This window comes from Serinus canaria, chromosome 10 (genome assembly GCF_022539315.1).
Source record: "Serinus canaria isolate serCan28SL12 chromosome 10, serCan2020, whole genome shotgun sequence".
NCBI lineage: Eukaryota > Metazoa > Chordata > Aves > Passeriformes > Fringillidae > Serinus > Serinus canaria.
This window is the reverse complement of record NC_066324.1, coordinates 15,222,729-15,246,330: the sequence shown is the minus strand read 5'-3', so window position 1 is coordinate 15,246,330 and position 23,602 is coordinate 15,222,729. Positions and strand designations below refer to the sequence as shown.

At 42.2% G+C, this 23,602-nt stretch overlaps 3 protein-coding genes across 4 annotated transcripts in view; 2 read left to right on the top strand and 1 right to left on the bottom strand.

Moving 5' to 3' along the window:
- Positions 1-3: 3 nt before the first annotated feature.
- On the bottom strand, positions 4-6,939 carry MPHOSPH10 (M-phase phosphoprotein 10). Its single transcript, XM_050978413.1, has 11 exons — positions 6,802-6,939; positions 5,666-6,323; positions 4,768-4,928; positions 4,213-4,384; positions 3,796-3,937; positions 3,319-3,386; positions 2,513-2,650; positions 2,190-2,300; positions 1,857-1,964; positions 1,042-1,272; positions 4-221 (listed from the first exon to the last, which is right to left on the bottom strand). The coding sequence occupies exons 1-11, from the start codon at positions 6,903-6,905 to the stop codon at positions 72-74; spliced, it is 2,043 nt and encodes a 680-aa protein (XP_050834370.1). The 5' UTR covers positions 6,906-6,939; the 3' UTR covers positions 4-71.
- A 1,605-nt stretch (positions 6,940-8,544) lies between these two features.
- Positions 8,545-14,930, top strand: MCEE (methylmalonyl-CoA epimerase). The gene is made up of 3 exons (XM_009089862.4): positions 8,545-8,726; positions 12,388-12,734; positions 14,253-14,930. Exons 1-3 carry the CDS (start codon positions 8,696-8,698, stop codon positions 14,403-14,405), a joined length of 531 nt encoding a protein of 176 aa, XP_009088110.2. The 5' UTR covers positions 8,545-8,695; the 3' UTR covers positions 14,406-14,930.
- A 5,765-nt stretch (positions 14,931-20,695) lies between these two features.
- The window catches only part of APBA2 (amyloid beta precursor protein binding family A member 2), an 82,237-nt gene continuing 79,330 nt past the window's right edge, over positions 20,696-23,602 (top strand). For both annotated transcript variants that reach the window (XM_050978586.1, XM_050978585.1), the window contains exon 1: positions 20,696-20,766. The gene's annotated coding sequence lies outside the window, so the exon portion shown is untranslated. The remainder of the gene's footprint in view (positions 20,767-23,602) is intronic.

Here is a 23,602-nt window from a genome sequence, read left to right as displayed (position 1 = left end):
CACTCAAATTTGGAAAAAAATTTATTATATACAAGATGTATATATGTATGTACCTGTATAAAAAAGGTAAATTACAACTTTAGTTTATGAACAGAAATTGCTTTCTCCTTCTTCTGTTTCTTTTTTAATTTGCTGGCATCTTTGATTTGCATTCTCACTTGATCTTGTAGCTGAGAAAAGAAGGCCTGGGATGATTTCAAGGCCTTGTCTTTACCTTCATCCTGTCATTGGACAAAACATTTGTTATAACCAAGAAATGTACAAACAGTACCATTATATTACATACTAGTTACTCTAGCATAATGGTATTTTAGTTAAAAAAGATCTGGTAACTGATTTTCAAAGGATATTTTTATTCCACTCCTGCTATCCAAAGAAATAAAGATTACATTCTCTTCCAAAGTAGCAATTAGCCTGACAGGTAAGAGCAGGCGTCAAGAACAGATCCTTGCACATCATGAACTACAGCAGGGTATCTGTATTTTGTGTTTTACTTGCCTTCTGAAATGGTAAGTACAAACATCTGGGAGTAATAAGGTTATTTTTCCTATTAATTTCTAAAAATTCAAAATTTCCGAGATTTTAGAGTTTTCTTTAAAAGGCACCATAAGTGGTGCATGAGTTTACTGTTTTACAGCATGCAAGACAATATCAATCTGATGAGATTATAGGGAAGGCTCTACAGTAAGGACAAAGTTAACCAGGAATATTGTATCACAAAACAGTTGAAGTTACTCAAAGCTTATACAGAACAGAGAAACCTCAATGTGCATTTAGGCAGTCCCACTTAATGAAGTGGAATGGCTTAAATGCAGGAAATAAAGAAAATTTATTTGCAGAACATCACTTTATGAACTTTCAAATCAATAGAAAAGTAGCACCTCACACAAAATCATTTCTGCCTGATGAATATACTTTTATAGAGTAATTGTATCATCCAGCTTTTTCACATTTTTCCAACCTTATACTTGTAATTCTTTGGGATAAAGTTTTCTTTCCTCTCTAGAGAAAAATTCTCTGTCCTTGGAATTTTAGTCTTACCTTGAGCAGAGATGCCTTGCCTTCTTTGGTAAGCCTTTTTAATTTTGCTGCAGCAGCTTTTTTGCTAAGCTTTGTGCCTTGTTCTGGTTTCATCTTTTCAAGAAGCTTTTGACGTTTCTCCCTTTCCCTTCGCTTCATCCGTTTACGGAGCTTTTTCCTTCTTAGTTCTCGTTTTTTGTCTGTGGGAGTCTTTTCGGCATTTGTTTTTACATCACCAGCTTTGTTCTTTTCCTAAATAAATCCATAACAAGACAAAGACTAAATAAATCCGTAAAAGACAAGACTCACTGCACAGAACTCAAATCTGTCTCAGCATTTCCATTATTTCAAGTGACAGCTCAGGATAAGGCAAAAGCCAAAAACTGACAAAGGCTGGGAAATAAAGTTTGTAAACTGATCCAGGACATGCTCATTGCTCTGCTCTAGTGTTGTTTAGTTTTCCCCCTCTCAATACCCATAAAAATGTTGGGACAACAATGATCATCACATAACAGTTAAGACCAAAAACAAAGCATAGTATTATGGCCTACTGAAGCCAAATAAAATTTACTGTTTCCCCAGTCAGAAAAAAAAACCCAAAACCATAAAAACAAAACCAAAAAACCAAAGAAAAAAAAACCCAAACAAACAAACAAAAAAACCCTGAAAAAAACCACCTCAGCCCTCAAAACCTCTCAAAACCCATCAATGCTAAAATTCTAGGCCAAAAAAGTCCACAGGTGAGGAACCACCCACCAGGATGGGAAGGGCAGAATTCCCAGTGATCTGACAGACAGTACATCCTTCTACAACCCCTTATGCCATTTTCTATTTACCTTGATCTCCTCTGGTGCTAAGAGAGCAGCATCACTAACAGCAACTGGTGCTACTTCTTCCATACTTATAGCTGGAAGGTTGGAAACGATTTTAATCTCTGGCACCGGCTAGAAACAAGGAGACACATTCAGGACTGAGCACAGCACCTCAGTAGCTGAAGATCACAACTAGCTGGGTTTGTTTAGAGGCAATCACAGTACATTTACTATGAAATAAGAACAAGCTCAGGAAACATCAATGTTTACTTTGCTTTCCATTTCTGGAATATATGTAAAGTAGCCAGTTAAAAATAAGGGAGAAAGCCCCCAACTTTATGAAACTTAGGCACTTACTGGTTTGGGTGTGAAGTGGAAATTACAAAGTGCATCCAGCTTCTGGAAGAGTGAATCCATCATCCCCTGAATTTCTTTGTGTTCAGGATTTTCTTCCTCTTCAGTCTTTTGCTGCATTAAAAATGCAATGTAACTGTAACACCTTTCATAGGGCTACTTAACTTTAGCAAGACTGGTAACAACACAACTTACAGCTCAGAGCCTTTCCACTGGTGAACACTCAGAGAAAAACTAAATTACTTCCACTTGGAAATGTATAAATGAACACACAAGAGTACACGGTGTGAAGTTCAAAGCCAAAGGAAAGGCATGGTTTATGTTACCTGGTGAAGTTTCATGTATTCTTGCTCGTAGATTTCAGCCAGACTCAGCTTACTCTTTTCATGATCCAAACTGATCCGCTTCTTGTACTCAAAAGCTTCCTCTTTGGGTTTCTCTTTTGGTACTACATCATCCCATGCCTGAGAAAATCATAAAGTAATGACCAAATGCAACTACAGCCAACTACCAGCTACATCTTATTCAGAACATTTTTCAGTTATTTATCTGGCACGTTAACTAGTTTATGCATGTAGCATCCTAGGACTCATCGAGTTTCATATTTTCATTTAAAAAAAAAAGTAATAAATGTTATACTTCTACTCGTGTCCTTGTTTTTAGTGAATGAAAGCAAAAACTATAACAAGTTACAAACTCTTCCCCATTTTTTAAAATTCAATGAACAGTAAGGCTCAACAAGCTGTGAGATACAAATTTTCTGGCTTTGAAGCAAAATGAAGCAAACAACTGAGTTTTGGTCAGTGTTCAGAATGCTCAGAGCATTAGTTATGGTAACAGCCATAACTGTTACAGGCTGGCTTTATATTCCACATGAACTCCTTACAGTTTTATCTGCACACAGTCTGTTTTGAAGTGCACTAAAACACTGGTGTATAACAGGGATATAAAAATATGGCTCCTTAGAAATCTAAAGACACATTCATCAAGACAAAAGAATAAAACTACCAGTTGCAGAAATAAAGATAATTCTACACCTAACATTGGAAATGCTTCCAGCTCATCCTTGGAATGTGCCCTGTGAATCAAGTCTATGAACAATGTAAGGAGGAACAGGTAAGATAATATTAACCTCATCCAATATTCTCTGTTTAATGAGATCTTCAAGCTGAAATGTAGTTTCTTCTGTGATGACAGGTGCTGAAAGGAAAAGTCAAAGAATTTTAAGATTAATGTTTCTCCAGCAAGAAATAGGTCTTGTTCTATAAAGAATAAACTACAGAAAATGAAAGCAAAGCTTTCACAATAATGTAGCAATTGAAGGTGAAGTAAGTAAATATAAAAGTAAGTCATGTTATGTAAGCCTGATAAATTATGAGGTCTGCCACCAAAGTCATGAACTTTCAGGTAAATTAAAAACTAACAAAATAAAATTTACAATTTCCTGTAGTTTCCACTGTGAAAATGCAGTGTGAAACAACCACAAAATCACATCAAGAAGTTTAACCTGGTGTCCTCTTGAGTCACAGGGGTTTTCAGCAAGGTCAAAGGGCAGAACAGCCAGCATGGTGAGCAGCATGCTGTGAGCAAAGCCCTGTCCCCTCCTTACCCATTCTCACTGCATGGTCAAAGAGCACTGTTTCTTCCAAAAGGCTGTTCTCAGGGCGCTTCTGCCCAGTCACTTCTCCTTTCAGCTGCCAAGGCTTCTCCTCTAACAATCCATCTTCCAAGCTTTTTATTTTTTTGCTCATCTGGAAAACACAATTTCCTAGAAAGTTTAAAACACAGCTCACTTGTAAACTCACAGCAAAAAATTAGTATTTATTTAAGGCAGATGAGGGAATATATGATTGGAGATGTTTCTATGTAGTTAAACCACGTTTTCCTTAAATTTTAAATACCCTCTTTGTATTTGCTGGACTCTCAACAAATGTAACAAGCAGTAAAAAAAAATTATTTGCCACTGTTTTGAAGTATTAGCCAAATAAATATGAACAAACCCCAAAGAAAACCAAACCAAAATTACCTTTTCCTGTCTCTTCTCAAATGATGACTTTATTTCACTGGGACTGATGTCCTTCTCTAACTGCACTTCAGTTACATCTTCTGCTTCACTGTCATCTGGCAAACTGAAAGTTACTTTTTTAGGAGCTTCTTTACTTCTCATGTGCTCCACCATTTCATCCATATCCTCAAACCTGTAACAATAACATTTAATATAAAGTAAGAGTTGAGAAGCCTTTATAATTTTTCACATGAAGATATTCCAGCCCTTAGATGTTTACCTGTTACTAGTAACTTACAGTGTACAACAGGTCTCAAGGATCCCCCTAAAGGTAGAGGACACTAGGGAAGCTTCTGGATAATAAAAATAACCTTGAACAACTCTTAAATGCTATAGTCAAATAAAAATCAAGGGACAATATTTTAAAAATATAAATAAAGTGACAACACAAACCACGAACATACAACAGTTAACTGAGAATGGCAAACTATGACCAGAGTGAGTTTGATATTCTCAGTATTTTCTGCTTTACTTAAGTGTAAAATTATGAGGACATTTTACCTTCATTTTACTTACTCAGACATACTTTCTTCATTTTGCTCTTCAATGGCACTGTCTGCTTCCTCTTCCTGATCCTCTTCAGCACCATTAGCTACTAAACCATCATCACCATCATCATCATCATCAACTGGATCAAAGAAATCTTTGTATGTCATATCTCTAGAACTTTTAATTGGCTAAAAAGGTGAGAGGGGAAGAAAAACAACAACAAACCACAGCTGTTAATACTGACAGAAATCAAAGGGCATCCTGTCTTTTAAAGTCCTTAGTGCCTGGGAACAGCACTACTTGTGCCACAGTAATTCTGGGTAGTGATGCATGAACCTGTGGTAGGGTGTCATAGTAAAACTGATTTCCAGGTGTTTACAATTCTCTACCACTTACACATACAGAAGTCAAGGAGCTGTAGATGTTGCCAAATACTTGTTGGAATGCACACCAATTCCCTGGATATATTTCTTACTTGCTCGTGAGAATGTCTGGTAAATATTGAATAATAAAATACTTATTTTTGAATCAATTACTCATCAATTTAAGTTGTATCAGAGTTACAAGGCCACATCCCTGGAAAAAGCCCTTTGCTCTGCATCAGCCACCTCAGTGATCTCTAATTGCCAGATGCTCAGTGACAAATCTTTTTCATTTGCTGGGTCACCTATTCTGCAATTCTTCAAGGTCCCTGATTATCTCTTCCTTTATATATGTAAAAGCCCAGGACCCATGTAAGGAGAGACTGGAATAGCAGGATGCTACACCATGGAATTTTCTTACCAGACACTAATTGTTAAAATAAAGCTTCAGAAGTAATCATCAGTTACATAAACAAATGTGACTTGGCAGTTTCTTCACAGAGGTAAATACTTTATGGTCATCCTAACAGATGCAAGATTTTGATTTAAAGGAAAAAACTTACTTTGACTTTAGTTTCTTCAGAGTCTTCCTCATCATCTGAGATAATGTCTTCAAAATAATTAATGTCATCATCTTCTTCATCTTCCTTGTCTTCCTTCTCTGCATGTTCTAAAAAAGCTTCCATCTCAGCTAGCTTGAAAAACTTGTCATCCACCACAGATTTTCTTCCCTTCTTTCTCAGTGTGGTTTCCTTGGCTGTTTTAGCTTGTTGCTCCAGTGCTTCAATATCAAAGTCAATATCAGAATCTTCATCACTGTCTTTCTGCATTATGCTTTCTCTGAGTTTACTTTGCTTTTCTTTAGCTTTAGTTTTATTTTTATCTTTATCTTTTGTATAAACATTCATCTGTTCAGATTCTGCTTCCATTATGTTGTCTTCCAAGTCCTTGTCACTGCTGGTCTCTGCATCGGAGCCATGCTCTTCCTGGTCTGAGAGAAGGCAAAGATCTTCATCCTCGGCATCCCTTGCAATGGATTTCTTGAAGAAATCGAGAACTGCATTGTTCTGGAGCTCTAGTTGCTGCCAAATCTGTTCTTCATCAAAATTTTCTATCACCAGCTCTTTTAGAGGGCCCCCACGAACTATGGTACTTCCTTTATTCAAATCGTAGAGAGTCTTTGTCATTGCTCTGAAGTCGGCAGCCAGCCCATCCTGCACACTGAGAGCAGAAAAATAAAAGAGTTTAGCTCTTTCCATTAAGCCAATCACAGTCACACTGCTGCTCTTGTTGGACCTGCTTTGGTTCTCTGTGCTACAGAACAGCACCTTTCAACAGTTACTGCTGCGGCTGAGCTTTGCAAACACGGATGGAGCACCGCTACTACACAGTCACAGGAAAAACCACTAAATTCTTAATGTTTTCAGTTTTATTACATTTCGTGTATAAAGCAGCAGTTGGACAGAAAATTCCAGCTTTTTACAATCTTACAATACGTTGATCTTCTTTAAGCACTCCAGACATTTTGGGGAAGCAAACCGTACAGCACCAAACACCTCAATCGTCCAAGAGCCAGACCCAGGTGGCACAGAGGCAACTGCGCTTCTCCACCGCCTCACTCCTCGGCTTTTACACTGGCCAGTCTCCTCCAGGTTTTTCTCTACGGCTACCAGTGCCTCCCCCCGCCCCCCCGCGGTACCTGAGGAAGCACTCGGGGCGCGCCGCCGCCGCTCCCGCTACCCTGAGGCACGTCTGGATGCCCTGGAGCGCCGGGACCGCCGGGATCCCCGGCACCGCCGCCATCGCCCCGCGCACACGTGGGACCCGGCACCGCCTCCGCCGCGCGCCCAGCGATCAGGCCCGGGCGGCTCCTGCGGCCGCTGCCAAGGTTCCGCACACAGTGGTTCCGCCCACGGAGCTCCGCCCCTCCCCGCTTCCCGAGCCGTGGCATTCCCGCCTCCTGGCCCAGCCCTCTGTTAGAAGGGCCTTGTTCTCCCAGAAGCCCCAGCAGTAATGGTCGATGACTGCGGCTTCCAGCCCTGGGACGGGCACGGTGTTGCTGCAGACTGGGATGTGCATCAGCACTGGCAAACCTGCTCTAAATATAGTGGAGCCACAGTCACCTTACTTCACAGTTTTGAATCTCTGACCTAGATACAAGGGCTATTTTGGAACTGCACATTTTCAGTTTATTCTGTGGGCAAAGCACCTGATCTCACCTGGTGTCTACAAGTTCAGGCTAAGGAGGCACGCACACACCCCTTCACCATCCGCACAGCACTGCCCAGTGCTCTTCAACTCCCTTCTTACATCTTGTGGTTTCCTTAAAGTTCATTTTATGAATTCAAATTAAGACCTACACCCACAGACCCTTGTGTTTTCAGCCACCCACACAGTCCTTCTGCAACCTGCTCCAAAACTGTGAGTAACCTTTTAACTTCAATACTGCTCCTGTCTCTGCCGCTTTCATGTTTCCTTCCAACCAACAAATGAAGTCTTTTCAGTGCAGATAGTAGAATGCCCTGCAATGCCACCTCTGTGTCCCCTCACTGTCACTTTGCACACTCCAAAAACCATGGTGTGGAGCATGGCCAAGCCAGCAGAGCTGTGTCTGTGACCTGTGCCTGCAATTCTCAACATCAGAAACACACCCGAGACACAACCTGGACTGGAAACTGAAAGTGTCATATATTGGGACTTTCAAATACCCATTTTGACCACTGATTTTGATCTGCACTTTTAACTAATCACGTAAAATCAGATTTGAACTGGCACAAGCTGTTTATCTATTTAGGCTCTATCTCAACTCGCAGTGTGCACTGCCTGACACAGCAAGAGCTCAGCACCAGCAGACAGCCTGTTTGCTGTCCTCAGTCTCCTGGCACAATGCCTCATGGCATCCCAGCCTGTATAAGAACAGTGTGGCCAGCAGGCCAGGGAAGTGATTCTTCCCCTGTATTCTGCACTGGTAAGGCCACCCTTGGGCCCCTCAATTCAGGAAGGACATTGAGGTGCTGGAGCAAGTCCAGAGAACAGCAACAGAACTGGAAAAGTAACTGGAACATGAGTTGGACAAGGAGCAGCTGAGGGAGTTGGGGGTCTCAGCCTGGAGAAAAGGAGGCTTGGGGTGACCTTACTGCCCTCCAGGACTCCCTACACCAGGTGTAGCCAGGCATTACACCCTCCTGGTGTCACTTGTCCTGGTGACAGGACAGGAAAACATGGTCTCAAGCTGCACCAGGGGACATTTAGGTTAGACATCAGGAAACATTTCTTCTCAGCAAGGGTGATTAGATACTTGAATGAGCTGCCTCGGGAGGTGGCGGAGTTACTGTTCCTGGAGGTGTTGAAGGGAAGTCTGGATGCGGCACGGTCCCAGGGCGGACAAGGCCCCTGGGAGGGCACGGCCCCCGGGAGGGCAGGGCCGCCTCCCCGCGGCAGGCGCGGCTGCGGCCGCCGCTCCAATGGCGGGCTGTGCTGCCGGGCACGGCCCCTCACAGTGACACGCCGCTCCGGCACGCCGCGCTGGCGCCGGGCCCGCACCGAGGGGTGCCGCGGAGGGCGGCGCTGTCCGCGGCCGATCGGGCGGTGAGATGGCGGCGGTGCTGCGGCGCGGAGCGGCCGGTAACGCGGGGCGGTAACGCGGGGCGGCGGCGAGGAGGGCGGAGGGAAAGGCGGCGGGAGTGCGGGTGACGGGGCCGGCACGGGGCGGCCTCGGGCCTCGGTGCCTGCTCCGGCCTGGCGGAGCTCCCCGTGAGAGCCTCGCAGGCCGAGCGAAACTGCCGCTTCTGTAAATAAAAACAAGTTCTCCCGATCCTACTGACGGGCACATTAACAACTGACATTAGCTGGCACAGGGTAAACTTACAGAGCAAACGCCAAACTTAAGGTGCAAGGAGGAGCTTGTAATTTTGAAGTGTGGTTTGGAGGTCAAACTCAAAATAATTTCCCGTTCGTGATAATAACTTCACTCTTCACTACCCTTCTGTCAGGGTAGGTTAAAGTCACAATACCTAAACCACACCATTTAACTTGGTAGCCACAGACCAGGGGAATAATGAAAGAGAGGCTCAGTGCTGCCAGTGATCGATCAGTAGGATACTGGGAAAGGAAACTCCTTTGTATGACTGCACTTTGAAGGAGGGAACAAGAGCCACAGCACACTGAGACTCAGTTTCCTTGAGCTGTGGAGCCCATCTGATTCCCAAAAGCACTGTCCAGCACAGAGCAGAGTAGCACTGTGAGCCCAGTTGGCTTCCAGAGTTCCCAAGATGCTCACACCACCTTGAACTTGCTGGAATTTAAGAAGGACCACAGTATGCCCTTTCTCCATTTGGTCCAGAGAGTGACCACACAGCCCCGGTGTGCCAGATTCCCTATGGTAACAGCATCCTCTCCATGCTTTGAGAGTTCACCTCCACCTGAGAAGAGTGACAATAAAGCAGTGCCCAGGGACAAGGTTCTCACTGCAACCCACTGTTGTAAAACCTTCCTATAGAGAACAAGACTGAGTTCAGTTGGATTTGGCTTGTGTTTGATTCCTTAGTTTCCTTGATTAAGTCAATGAACACTGCTCCACATCAGAAGCAACAAACAAGCCTATAAATAAACATTTGAAGGGTGAGGATTTCAGTTTATGGGATACTTCAGACTTGATACTTCATAATCTGCTCTGTTAAATAATGTAACCCTTACTTGGTGTATATTTAAACTCTGATGTGCATACTACAAGTAGATCAATCATCAGTAGAATGACCCCCAAATAGATCAATTTAAAAATATTCTTCAAATGAAGCTGAAGAAGGTTGTATACTGTAGAACTAGTTTTGTGATGTATATATAAATACAAGTGTTTCTTTCCTGGAAACATGGAAGTGATGGGATTTCAATCTGAAGTTTGCTGAAAAGCTTTCTTTTTCACTGCAGGGCCATTTTTTTATTATTGGGTGAGAAGATGAGAATTTTAAGTAATCTATATAGTTACTTATCTAGATAATGCAAGAAAAACACAAATGGTTTTTGTTTAATCTCAGTCAATTCAATTATGGATTTAAAATTAATACTCTGTATGCATCTGACTAGAGCTAGGATAAATTCACAAGACTTCATAGAATAAATGCTGATATGAATGAGCATATAAGTATCTTTGACTTTAAGAATCCTAGGAATATACTTCACTTTTCCAGTCTGTTGTCTTCCCAAGAAACAGCACAAGAAATCAAATATTTCTGGGGCAGAACCCAGAAGAAAGAACATTTTCTATTATTTTTTCTAGTGCTTCACAAATAGCTGAGTAACAAACAGTCTGTGTCTTTGAAAATTTACTTGAAATAGAAAAAATACAAATTAAATTACAATAACTGTGGGGTCATATGTCCTATGTGAAGTGCAGCAAGAATTATAATGTCAGATGTAAAAGAATGGGAAAATCCTTGCCTTTCCATTAGGAAAGACTGCTTGAAAAAAAGATCTACATTAGTAGTATTTCTATTGAACTGCAGTCTGATAATATTTGGAAGAAAGAAAGAATAAAACACTAAAAGGCTCTGGAAAACATAATAAATTACATAGTAAAGGATCCTTCTCTTTCAAAGGATTTTTCTTATTTAGACAATCCTGCCTTCCTCCAAGTGGAAAAATATCTCTTGCTTCAGCAAGAATTAGATCATGCCTTAAGAAATTACAGTACAAAATGGAGCGACTTCAGTAGAAGCTGAGGTGGGCAGGAAAGACTGCATAGCAGATATTGGGGAGGTTGTTACTTTTTTGTAACACATTTATTTACTCTGGTTAACTGTCAAACCCTGTACTAGTTAATTAGCCATGCCTTTCATCATGCCACCTAGTTCCTGCGTGTTTGTACCCCATGCATTTTAGGCATTGCACAGTACTGCTCCCTCCTGGAATTACTTGGTTCACAATGATTCAGGTGCATTAACATGGCAAGTGTTTCTACAAAACAGTTTCTGCACAGACATTTGAAAAACAAAAATTTCTTTTTTGTGTGGAAATTTCTAAGGGATTTTTTTAACACATAAAAAGTTGAAAAGCAGTTGCTGTCCTGTACCAGTATGATATCCTAAAGGTACCAAGTGAAGGAATTGTCCAGAACTTCTGGCTGTGATGGAGGAGATGACAGCATGGACTGAGTAAAAGCCTGGCAAGAAATACTGCAGGGCAGTTACTTGAAACACTGGACAAGTTTCTGGAAATACTCAGTGTAGGATCTTGATTTAGTATCATCAAAAGATTGTGAATAGACTTACTTTTGGGACACTGAGTCCTTGCTAATATGCACATTGCATGTTGTAATTTTAAGTGTCAAATACATGCAAACATTTCTTCCTCCATTACAGCACCATGCTCAGAAAGGCTTAGGTTTAAGGATTTACCAGTTTTTGAAGAAAAATTAACTGGTAGAATGCAGAATTCCTGTGGAATGGTAGTTCTCAGTTCCATACTGTGAAGCAAAGCTGATTTAATTAATTACAGCTATTCCTGACATTACAGAGTACCAAGAGCCCAGCCAGGCTATCCATCCTCAGTGTGTTGCAAAGCATCCAGGATCTCAGTGCATCATTGGCACAATCTCTTAGCAAAACAGCACATTTGTGACTTTAAAGCAAAGAATGCCTCAAGACTCCCAAAAGGCTAAGATGCCTCTAGCTTGGCCTTGAGGCACTGGGAGCTCTGACTTGGACTAAAGCAAACTGGCATGGAATTAAAATGTGGTTTTTATGAATACGTCCTTTAATCTAATTCTAATTTTGGTTCTAGAAACAACTGATACAATCACAATTTCTCCCCATCCCCAACCCCTCTAGATGCTAGTACTGACAGATTAATTTTTAAGGTAATTAACTTGTAAGTACCCTCATTTTACATCTTTTTTGTGAGTTTTTTGTTTGCTAAAATTTTGAGATGTATAGGCATATCCGTATTTCTTTCTCTATTTCATAAGAAGCTCTGAAAATATCAAAAGTCACTTTTAAACACATTACACAGCTGGCCTTTACAATTGGTCCTGTTTTCCTCTTTTCAATAGGCATGTGTAAGGATTTACACCAAATTTGAGTCTGCTTTGGGTTTTCATTTGTAATTCTCTTCATACTTCTGCATAGTTACTTAGTCTGAAAAGAGAGTGACTGTTTCCTTGCTCTCAGTCTACCCTGAGCATTGCCCTAGGGTGTGCCAATGCCTTGGCAGCTCTGCAGGCCTTTACAGGGGAAAGAGCACTGAGACTTTCTCAAAAGCATCGTATCAGTGCTGTTCACTTTTTTTTCAGGGCTCCTTAGCAGATTGCAGACATCTGCTCCCACAGTACAAACTCTGTCATCATCATCATCAAAGTCCTTCTCACAAAACATTCCAAGCTGTTTGTGGAAACTGGGCCGACTCAATCACGTAGCAATTGCAGTGCCTGATTTGGAGAAAGCTCAGTCCTTGTATAAAGATGTGTTAGGAGCCCAGGTGAGTGAGACTGTTGCTCTTCCTGAACATGGTGTCTACACTGTTTTTGTGGAGCTGGGAAATACCAAGCTGGAACTTCTACATCCTTTAGGAGAGAAAAGTCCCATTGCAAGCTTCCTGCAAAAAAACAAGACTGGAGGAATGCATCATATCTGCATTGAGGTATTTTAACATAATATTTCTTGTAATAACATAGATATGTTCAAGTATGCATGTTTTAATAGGTTTGACCTGTGTAAGAACTAACATCTAAGGCTGTCATATTTCTCTCTTATACAAAGAAAAATTTAGACAGATGTTTCAATAGTCAACTTGTTTCAAAAAAGGTAAATATTTTAAGAGGAAATTAAATTATTCCTGAGCAGCTACAATTTAATACCTGCAGTGAAAACTGTGCTGGACACAGCAGAGTAAGAGAGCAATCCAAGCGTGGTACTGTTCTAACATGGATGCACCCAAAGGCTTTCCACTGTTTGCTGTGACTCACCCTTGGGCATGCAGGAGTTCATTCCAGCTGAGCCCAGGCCCTGCTCCTCCTCAGGCCATCTCTGCAGGACAGGAGCAGCAGCTGCTGTGGCTCTTCTGCTCAGGGGAAGAATCTGGAAGGGGCCATGGCCATGTCACACGTGGCCTTTCTAGTTTAGATAATGTGACAGTCATTCCTTTTTGTTTTGTACATGGTAGTTGTGTGTAAAGAACTGTAGTGAGTTTGGGATGTTTATAAACAAAACTACTGCGAATGGGTAAGAATTAGGTGATGCCTGTTCCTCTGAATTAAAGCTAGAATTTCCTTCTTCCCTGCCATGGCATTGGGAGAAGAGTTTATTCACTAAATTATAACTAGACACTTCAGTCTTGAAAAATAGCAATGATATTATTTTAATTCTGGGTCTTCATTGATTATTGACTATTGAATTTTCTAAACGGAGTGCTAATATTATTATTTCAAAAAAAATGAATGCATTTAAGTTTTAGGAAAATTAAAATTTCATTAGATGACATGACATCAGAACTTCAGACCACAGCATACAGTATAGGCATATTTTTGTTAATTACATATTTCTGTAGGAAACCATACTGAAATACTGTATTAATGGCTGTTATTATAGTAAAGTTCAATACAAAGACCAAATCTGGAAATATTTTTGATTATTCCAAGCTTTTTTCCTTAGGAAACTTAATGAACCTTCACCTACTCAGAAGGAGAATACATAAATCTAAAAGGGACTTTTACCTTCTGCCCACTGCCCTCCCTTTTTCACCATTCAATGAGTCAGTGCTCTGTCATCACTTATAAAGAGAGGTATTTTTCTTATTGAGAGCAGAAAGTAATGCAGAATTTAGATTATTTATGGAGTCCTTATAAAGTAATGACAACAACAGCAAAAAAATCAATGGTCTCTGTGCATGAGTGATTTTGGATTATTAATTTCTTAAATATTGCACAACTCATTTAAATGGTATTTAAAAAAATCCTGAAATAACAAATGCAAACTCCTGTAGTAGTTTTATTTTTAATACTATTTTTGAAATGTTTTGAAATGGTTTACAACTTATTTTCAGAATTACATTAGAACTTTGAAATAACTTCCAGTAAGGAATTGTTATTGCTCCTAAATGTAAAATCTGCATAACACAGTGCAATCTGTTAATCTGTGTGAACTGTATCTCTTTTAAAAGGTTGATGACATAAAAGCAGCTATGACAGAACTGAAGAAAAAAAAAATACGAATATTGAGTGAAGAGCCAAAAATAGGTGCACATGGCAAACCTGTGATCTTTCTTCACCCTAAAGATTGCCATGGAGTCCTTGTGGAACTTGAGCAAGCTTGAGCTGCAATATTCATAAATTAAACAATAGAAGAGTTGTGAAGTTCCTGAGCTGGTGCTGGGAATATTGATGTGGTATTCAGTCTTTCCAAGTTCATTGAAGTTCCCATGGATGAAGTACAGCTTTTGAGTACTGAAACAGTGCTACAGACTCAGGGTCTGTCTTTGCTGTTGTTGATTTAATTTTCGGAATTAATGTGTTGGCATTTCTTGGATTCTCTGTGATTCTAAACACATATACATGAGCTAAGTTCCGTATGTACCATAGTAATTTATCTTTTGTTGCCTGTTTGCAGCAAGATTTTACCTCTGTAGCCAGAGAGACTGTACAGTTTCTAGGTCAAGCTGCATTATTTTGCTCTACATTTCAGAGCAGAGACCCACTTCCCAGTGACAACAACATGGCTTAGACATTTTCATTAGAAATAAAGGAGAACAAATATTGTGCTTTCCTCTTTTCACCATTCACCATCTGTGCTTCACACTGATTGACTGGTTTGTGCAATAAAAACCCCATATATTATTGTATGGATGTCTGCAATCAGTAAATAAGTTTTCCTTGGCATAACAATTACTGCCAAGGAAGTTACCATGCATAAATCATCATTTAGTTGTTTTATGAACTTTATGGACATGCAGGCAATGCAACAAGAGAACCTGAAAACTACTTACCTGACATATATTTCACACTGTAATGCAGTTGTTACATTTTAGTTTTTTCATTTTTAGAGTTTTTTAAAGTTTTTTTTCCCCCAAGCTTTCTCATAGAAGGACATCTTGAAGAGACATGAACGAGCAGCAATAAACCTTTTCACTCACTTTACAAATAAGGTTTTCCTGTGCAGAACACTTACAAAATCAGTGGCAAACACACACCACATAAATCTTGCTTCTGTACACAGTTGTTAGCATTAAAGACCACACCAGTATGCTGATGTCACAGGCTGCAGGCAGTTTTGTTAACTTATTTATGATCAGACTTCACTTTATTGGTCTATATTACCCAAGTAGTCTTTTCCTGATGCTTTCTTTTATAGGTTTGTTTTGACATTTCAGCTGCAGAAATAGAAGACTTACTATGTCATTAGTCTTCTCAAGCCTTAAAAAGTCATACTTTCCTAGCTTAACTACAATCTGAATTTTAAATTTTCCTACATCTCTGCACATGCAGTAAGAACCTTCAGCTTAACATGAAGATGATTTTAATCTACAACTTTTTACCTAATGGAATTATTTGCAAGGTATGTCATGCTTGCAGCAACAAAATACAAATATAATGTTGACCTGAAATTTAAACATGTTTTTAAAGAAATTGACACTTCCTCATGAATTTTACTTCTGAAAAAATCTCTACAAAGCAATGATTTTTTTTTTTAACAAGATAGTTTTGTACTTAAAATAAATACTCCTTCTGTCACATTTTAAAAAAAACACAGCCTTCCACAGGGTTCCTACATTTCATCAAATCACTGTTTAGAGGACAGTTTGTGATCTAAATTCTAAACTATTTAAATTTAGGAATGCTAAAGCTTATCATAGAAATGCAGAATGATTTAATGTTCCTGAAATATGATTCAGCCATTCTAGGAGACATTCTATGAGCAGAGCCACTTTTGTCTTTTCTTTCTGTCAAAGACAAGGTGGTACCTTTTCTGCAAAGCCAGCACAGGAGTGCCAATACTAAAAGCCTCACTGGCTAAGATAATTCAACAGAAGTCTTTCAAACAAATACCTTTAGTTTGTCACTGCAGAAAGCTGCCAGCATCTGCTCCTCTTGTTCTTTAGCCCAACCTTTTATACCCTCCTGTTGATGCACTGCACCTGTGTGCCCTCTGCTGCCTTGGTGGTTGGTCAGTGCCCCTGGGCACTCCAGGGCTCATTGCTGGCAGTGCTGCTCACCTGCTGCTCACAGCTGTGCCCACTGCGGATGAGGCTGGGCCAGCCCCACTCCCAGTCACCACAAACTGTGCACCTACAAGGTAGTGCTAGAAAACAGAGATTTTTAAGTAAACACTTCCCCTGATGATTGTGCTCTGTATCTTATTGGCAGAAAGAAACTTGTATTACTTTTTAAGCTAGTAACCAGCAATTTTACTGACTGACTGACATGGGGTTGTCCAGCTCTAAGTCTGCTGATGCATTTTGTTCCTTGTATCTAAGCTGTGCTCCTATCTCACAGTTCATACCTTTTTTTCTGACTACTCCTTAGGTGGAAGTCAAGAAAATGTTAACACACATGCACACGCAACCCCAGCCCTGCAAAAGAGAGTTTAGGTCTGCAAATTAGCACACAAAACTGGATCATGTTCTTCTTACATGCTCTTAAAATGAGATGGGATCAGACCCACTTACTTGTCTGTGTGTGTGCTACAGGACAGGAGAATCTCCCTTCTAGAGCTACAGACTTAGAGAATAGCCAAGGGAGCTGAAGACAGCTATAACTGAGAGAAGTTTCCTCTTCATAAACTTAACTCCTTTAGACTTCAGTGGGAACAGAATCAGCCCCTATCAACTGTGCAGTCCTTCACCTTAAGGCAGGCAGCCTTCACAAGTTGTTGTTCTGACTTACCAAGGGATTGGGACAGGGCTTACAAACATGGGCCTTACTCTTTGTCACTGCCATGATTATAAGAGGGGAGTAAAACCCAGAAAAATAGTGGAAATTCAGGGATGGAAAATGAGGAACGAGAGAACTGTGATTTGCTCCTTTCAGTGAGGGACATTTAACAACACACCCCTGTTGCACCATTATACAACTTCTGGGAAGAACAACAGTGATTCAAATAACTGGAGCCAGATTCTTTTGGAAGAGAATTAGGCTCTTCTTTTTTGTTTTTTGTCTGTTTGGTGGATTTTTTAAAACAGCAAAACCTTCTCTGATAATGTCAAGCTTCTCAGAAGATGGAGTGTTAGTATTTTGCCAGTAAATTTTCTCACGCTTGTGTCATTTGTCAAGTGTGAATTCCCTGTTCCAATCTCTCCATGTCCCTTTTCCCCCCTCTGAGCTGAAGCATGTTCCCATTTTATGCTGCCCAAGGCAGACAAGACACATTTTTCTGGACTACATCAACATTACTCAGGCAGCTAAAGAGCTCATAATTAAATGATGCAAAGTATCTTTTTTTACTTCCTCTCTGCAGCCCTGAAGTCACTCCTAGGTGGGAGGAGGTGAACAGGCTGCAGAATGAATCCCATTCCTTATGATGAGACAAACCTAGAGGCAAACTTAAAACACTGAGAAAAGAACTAACTGCATGCTTTTTAAAAGCTAACCTTACAGTTTTGCAATTCTGCAAAAACTGTTCCTGTCACGCCTGTTCTGCAGTTAATGCACCTGAATTTCATTCATGCTTTCATTATTTCCACATCAAGCCGAGGTCTCATAGAAGGCCATGAAACATGGAGATGTTTACATTATCTGGTTGAGGTACTTACCCTAGGAGTGTTTGGACAATGATATCCTTGGCACTTCCTTTGATTCTGTCCTTAGAAGGAACTCCTCCTGTAGTGATGTGACATGGGTTAGTTGCACATAAGAACCCTTAACTAAGAGAAAAACTCAGAATTAATTGTTTCAATATGAGTTCTTTTACCAAGTTGCCATGTTGGCCAAATTGAGGCTGTCCAACAGAATAAGATCATCAAGTTCAACTAGTTAATTAATATGAAAATGGAAACTAACAACGATGTATAAATGAATCAACCCAGGGCTGACATTTCACAATGGAAGAGCTCAACCACTTAGGAATGCAAAATCTGTCACTTTTGACAAGCACTTTGAACAAATTATGAAATAAATATTTATCTTATTGTGAAGGAGGGATGTTTGTGTCTTGTATAATCCTTAAATATCTAAAAAATTATGTCAACTGTCAATTTTAATGTTCATTTACACTATCTTGTATACTGTCAAAAAGCATTGCTAACTGCAAAATTCACAGCACAGAGTCACAAATGGGGAAGAGTTCTCTGATACATTTTAAAGTAATGATACATTTTGAAGCATTTAATGACTATTCTAGGTCTATTAAAGTGGCCTTTCAACTGTTACTGCTAACACAAAAATAGTAAATAGGTACTAAAATCTTCTATGAAAAAGATCTTGAATGAAAATTTTTACTTATTTTTAACATTGGATTTTTTTCAGTAATACAGACAGGTTTAAAATCTGATTTTAAGATGTGAAGTAATTTGTAACTGCAAGTACCCTGAAAGCATATATGGTGATGCACATTTTGCATTAAATAAGGGGAATATCCAGCTCTGCACCCATGGCTGGCTTTTATGGAAATGATTATTTCCAGAAATTGAAGAGTAAGAGAGATACATTCATGGACTGGTATCATGCACCCTATTTTTACCTTCCATTTTGGTATGTAATTTTCCATAATAACCAACTGTCTGAGTCACTGTCTCCAAAACGACATGGAGGGAGAATGTTTGTTAGAAACTTAAATTTTAAAAAGTTAAAAAATATATCCCACTCCCTTTGGGATCTCTGAAGTCTTTGAGAGGTCAGTTGTGGTACAATACTTGCTGCTGCAGTAACTTCATTAAAAAACACCTGCCCTATTGGGCTGGAAATACTGCTTTTGGTATTTTGATAAAGTGAGACTTTATTATGCATATGAGGCTGTTTCATCAAGTTAACAATTTTGAGAATTAATAATACTAATTAAAATATCATTTGCCAAATGTTTAAAGAACCTGTCGACAGATTATATCTACAGATACACTGCAGTTCTGTGTAAAACATACATGCATTACAGTTTGGGTAATGTTTTGAGTTTTTACTATCTTCAAAAGAAAACCAAAATCTGTCAAGTAATTGGGATGTAGAAAGGGACAGATGGGAAAAGTCACCATAGAAAACCATGCCAGAAAATAGCCTCTCAGCAGCAAAGAGAGAGTCTTAACAAAAATCTTAACAAGTAAACTAAAGACTAAAAAACCCCTAAAAAATGGTGTTTCCATGAAGGACCTTTGCATGTACGTGGGCTGTGCCTTCATGCTAACACCAGGGCAAAATGGACACGCCCCACGCTGAGCACACAGCCATTACAGCAAACACTGATACCTGGCTGATTGCAGTGCAGTACAACTACACTAGGACAGCTTTTCCCTTTTGCTATTGTGAGAAAGATTAGCTACTATCTCAAATTTGCATAATTATTAGCAATGCCTGTCAGAATTGCCCTAAGATATGTGTTTCTTTTTATACAAAATAGTCACTATCACCTTGCTGCCCTTAGAAGATCTAGAGGTTTCTAATAAAAGGCCTGAGAAATCAACTGTGTTTATCATCCACCATAAGAAATGTTCTTGGAGAAACCCTCTTCAGTGAGCTTTTAAATAGTACACATTGAGTCCTACATTATGAAGCTTTAGGGGTGGATCTATGTATTATTTGCACAAGGGCACAAAAATTGTAATTTGTTCTCATAAATCTGACCATATGATGGAACGTGACTGAGTCCAGTGCTGTCCAGTGCTATTCAAACTTTTGGTGTTTGGGTTTTTGTTACACTGGAACACCTCAAGCAACAGGAAAAGGCAAGGTGATCACCTAGCAGGATGACATGGCATTCAGGACTGTTATTTGCAGAGAGATGCTGTGGAGACTCCCAGAAAACACCCCCAGCTCCGGCCCAGTGCCAAAGCGGCTCCCTGGGGACATAGAGTGGCCTTGCCGAGTGCCCCGCGGGATGGGGCATCCAGCGAACCCCGCTGTGGCAGCTTCTGCTCCAGGGCTCGGCAGGGGAGCTGGGGCCGGCCCCGCGTCTGGACACAACCCCTGAGCCAGAGCTGCTGGGGCTGGGACGCGGACACCTGGGGATGGGAGCACGGAGACCTGGGGCTGAGAGCACGGACACCTGGGGCAGGCGACACGGGAACGCGTCCAGCTGGGTTCGGAGTGTCTGCAGAGAGGGACACGCCACACCCTCCCTGGGCAGCTCTTCCAGTGCTCTGCCACCCTCAGTGTGAAGAAGTTCTCCCTCACGCTGAGGTGAAACTTGTGCTCAGTTTATTGCTCTTCGTCCTGTCGCCGGACGCCACTGAGGAGTGCGGCACCCGCGAAACTGGCCCAGTGCCGGGCTCCGGTCCGGCGGTGGATGGCGGACAGGTCAGTGCGTCCTGCCGAGCCCCCCCCCGGGCTGTGCGGGGCCCGGGGCCGCCCCCCGCCCGCTCCCGCCGGGGCCGTGAGGCGGCGCGGGCGCTATGCGCCATGCAGGTTCCCGGGCGCTGGCGCAGGCAGGTTCCCGGGCGGGCCCGCCGCGGTGTGCGGCGCTCGGCAGCCACACAAAAGAGCGGCTGCGGCTGCGGCTGCCCCGCTGCCCGGGACCGGCCCCGCCGCTGCACCGCGGTAAGGACCGGGGACGCAGGGCGGGGGGCTGACCGACCGACCGACGGAAATACCGACCGCCGGCCGGGGTCGTCGCGGGCACCGGCGGCTCCGTCGGGGGTGGGGCGGCAGCATCCCGCGGGTCCCCTCAGGGGAGCGGGGAGCCCCCGAGCACGCCCCCGACCCCCGCCCGCATGGCCGATGCTCCCCTCGAATCGGCGCTGGGGGCTGCTCTCCCCGCCAGCGGCTTCCCCCCCCTCATCCCATCCTCATCCCCATCGCCATCCCCATCCCCTGGCAACCGAGCTGCCCGCAAGCGGACGGGGAGCCGGGGTGAAGGGGAGCCCCTGCGGCATGGCGGAGCGGCCGGTGCTGCCGCGATCGGCGGCGCGGGGCTCCGGCACCGGGGGCTGCCGCACTCCCGCTTGTCCCCGCTGTGCCCGGGGAGGCGCCGCCACCGCCCCCCGCCAGGCGAGGGAGAACCGGCGGCGATCCCCCGGGCCGGGCTGCGGCTTCTCTCGGCTCCCCCGGGGCTGGGCTGCGGCTCCGCTCGGCTCCCCCGGGACGGGGCGAGCTCCGAGCCCGGCCCGGCCCCCTCAGCCCCGCCGTGCCGGGACGGCGGCTCCGGGTAACGCGGGGACCGGCCGTGCAGCATCCGCATCATGTCAGCGTTTTGTGGGAGGGCGGGAGGCTTAAGTCCGTTTGTCTTAATAAGAGTGAAAAGAAAAGCGAGAGGAGCCCTCCTGTAAGGCAGTACCGCTCGGAGTTTGTATTTGGTTCTGATTTCATGTCTCCACTCCAGCAAAGGGATCAGAGCCTTTGATCTGCTCTTTCCCCGTTCCCTTCATCATGAGGTCTGGAGGCAAAAGGGTGCTCAATTAAGAAAACCTGATTTTTGGTGGGATAAACAGCATGAGATATTATAGCATGGTCTGTTTGCCTCTTATTGAACAGTTTTTTGAATGTGTGTGTGTGTGGTGCCTTGTATTGCCATAACAAAAGGGATGGGGGTGGGGGAAAGGAAGGGAATACTGCATTTAGAGCTGCATATTGGAAAGTCAGAGACTGCCTTATTTTGCCTCAACGGGCAATCTGTGCTTTCAGATTTATGTACTTTGCATCCTCAGTGTTGTTTTGGTGGTTGTTGCACGGTAGTGAGGACATACAAGAAAAGAAATTTAGATAAAGACAAGAGACCATACAAGGTGTATAGTACAGAGATAATGTGCATTGCAGTGATATTTAAGAAAAGTCTGAAATTACTGTGACCAGTTTGAAAAATGCAAGTAGTGTTTTCAATTACATTACCTGGCCAAGGCCACCCTATAATCTCCCAGGAGGGGCTGGGAAGTCTGTTTGCAGAAAAGGTATTTATCTATTATGCCTGCTACCCAAGAATCCTTCATTAATTAATAAGTAGAACTGAAAAAGAGAAACAATTACTGTCATAGTTTTTTGTGGTTCTGTGTTAGCCACAGTGTTTCAAATATAACATAGCTTTAAAGGGGAGGAATTCTAGTTTAAGTCCTTATTGCCACTTAAGATAAAATACAGTATATGCAGGTTATGTGTTTGAGAAGAAAAAAATTGACATTTATGTCAAGCATAAGATGGCAATTTATCATTGTATCATCCTGGTTCTTCTCCATACAGGACAGACAAGATGAAAGAGCTTTTCTTTTGTATGTTCTGCAAGAGCTAAACTGCTGAAGTCAAAGCCACTGTACTTGTGAGTCTATTTGGGGCTCATAGGATTTCATGCTGCAGAACTCTCCTTATAAACCTTCATTGTCAGAGTTCTAAATTCTTTCATAGTTTAGCCCATATCTGCCACTTGGAAATATCTGAAGCTATTTTTAAAAATGCATCAGCAGCTACGTTATTGCTCCCTCTTGATCCTCTGATAGTAAAGGAAAAGTGTTCCTGCAAAGGCCATAAAGGCTCAGCTCTTTTGGTCAAAGTATTACAGTTCTAAGAAGTAATCTTTAAAAGCATGTTTTGTGTAGTTACTTGATTAATGCTGGTTCAGGTTGGGGACTGGACATGAATTTAAACAAGCTAGGTCTTTAAAAAGTGACCTTTGCTTAAGGCTGTGAACATGAGAAACCACTTCAAGAAGCATAATTGTACCATCTCTCCAGCTGTTCTGATAAGAATATTTGCTAAGAAATAAATTGTGAAAATACCATAGTTTAAACATCTTTCAGTTAATATTCCTGTGCTGAGGGTGGAGAAATTTGAGATAGTGACCTGTTCCAAGCTACCAGCTCACAGAGAGACATGGAGGATTCTGGTTTGTTTTAGGAAAAATCTTGGTTGTAGCATTTGAACACATTCAGGTGCTTCTGCAGACTTTTGAAATCCATTTCCCTGTGTTTAAATAAACAAGGCAATTATTTCATGCTTTAAGCACTGGTAGAGGTGGAGGAGCAGCCCTGCCAAAAAGGCCCAGAGGTCCTGGCGAACAGCAAACTGGAGACAACTCCTGGCAACAAAGATAGCCAGGAGCATCCTGGTCTGTATGAACACAGTGCAGCCAGGACATTGAGGGAAGTGATCATTCCCTTCTGCTCAGCCCCCAGTAGGTGACATTTATTACCCTGGGTCCAGTTTTGGTCCCACCAGTACAAGGAAGTTATTAAAAACCTGGGGTGCTGCGAAGCCACTGAAGTGGCTGGGGCTGGAGGCTGAGCTCTGAGCAGAGGGTGGGGAGTGAGGCTTGCTCAGCCTGCAGAAAGGGAGGCTATGGGGGGACCTAACAGCAGCCTTCCAGTCCTTACAAAGAGTTCCTCAGGGAACTGGAGCTAGACTCAACATGTGCCAAAGAACGAGAGACAAAAGGCATATATTGAAACAA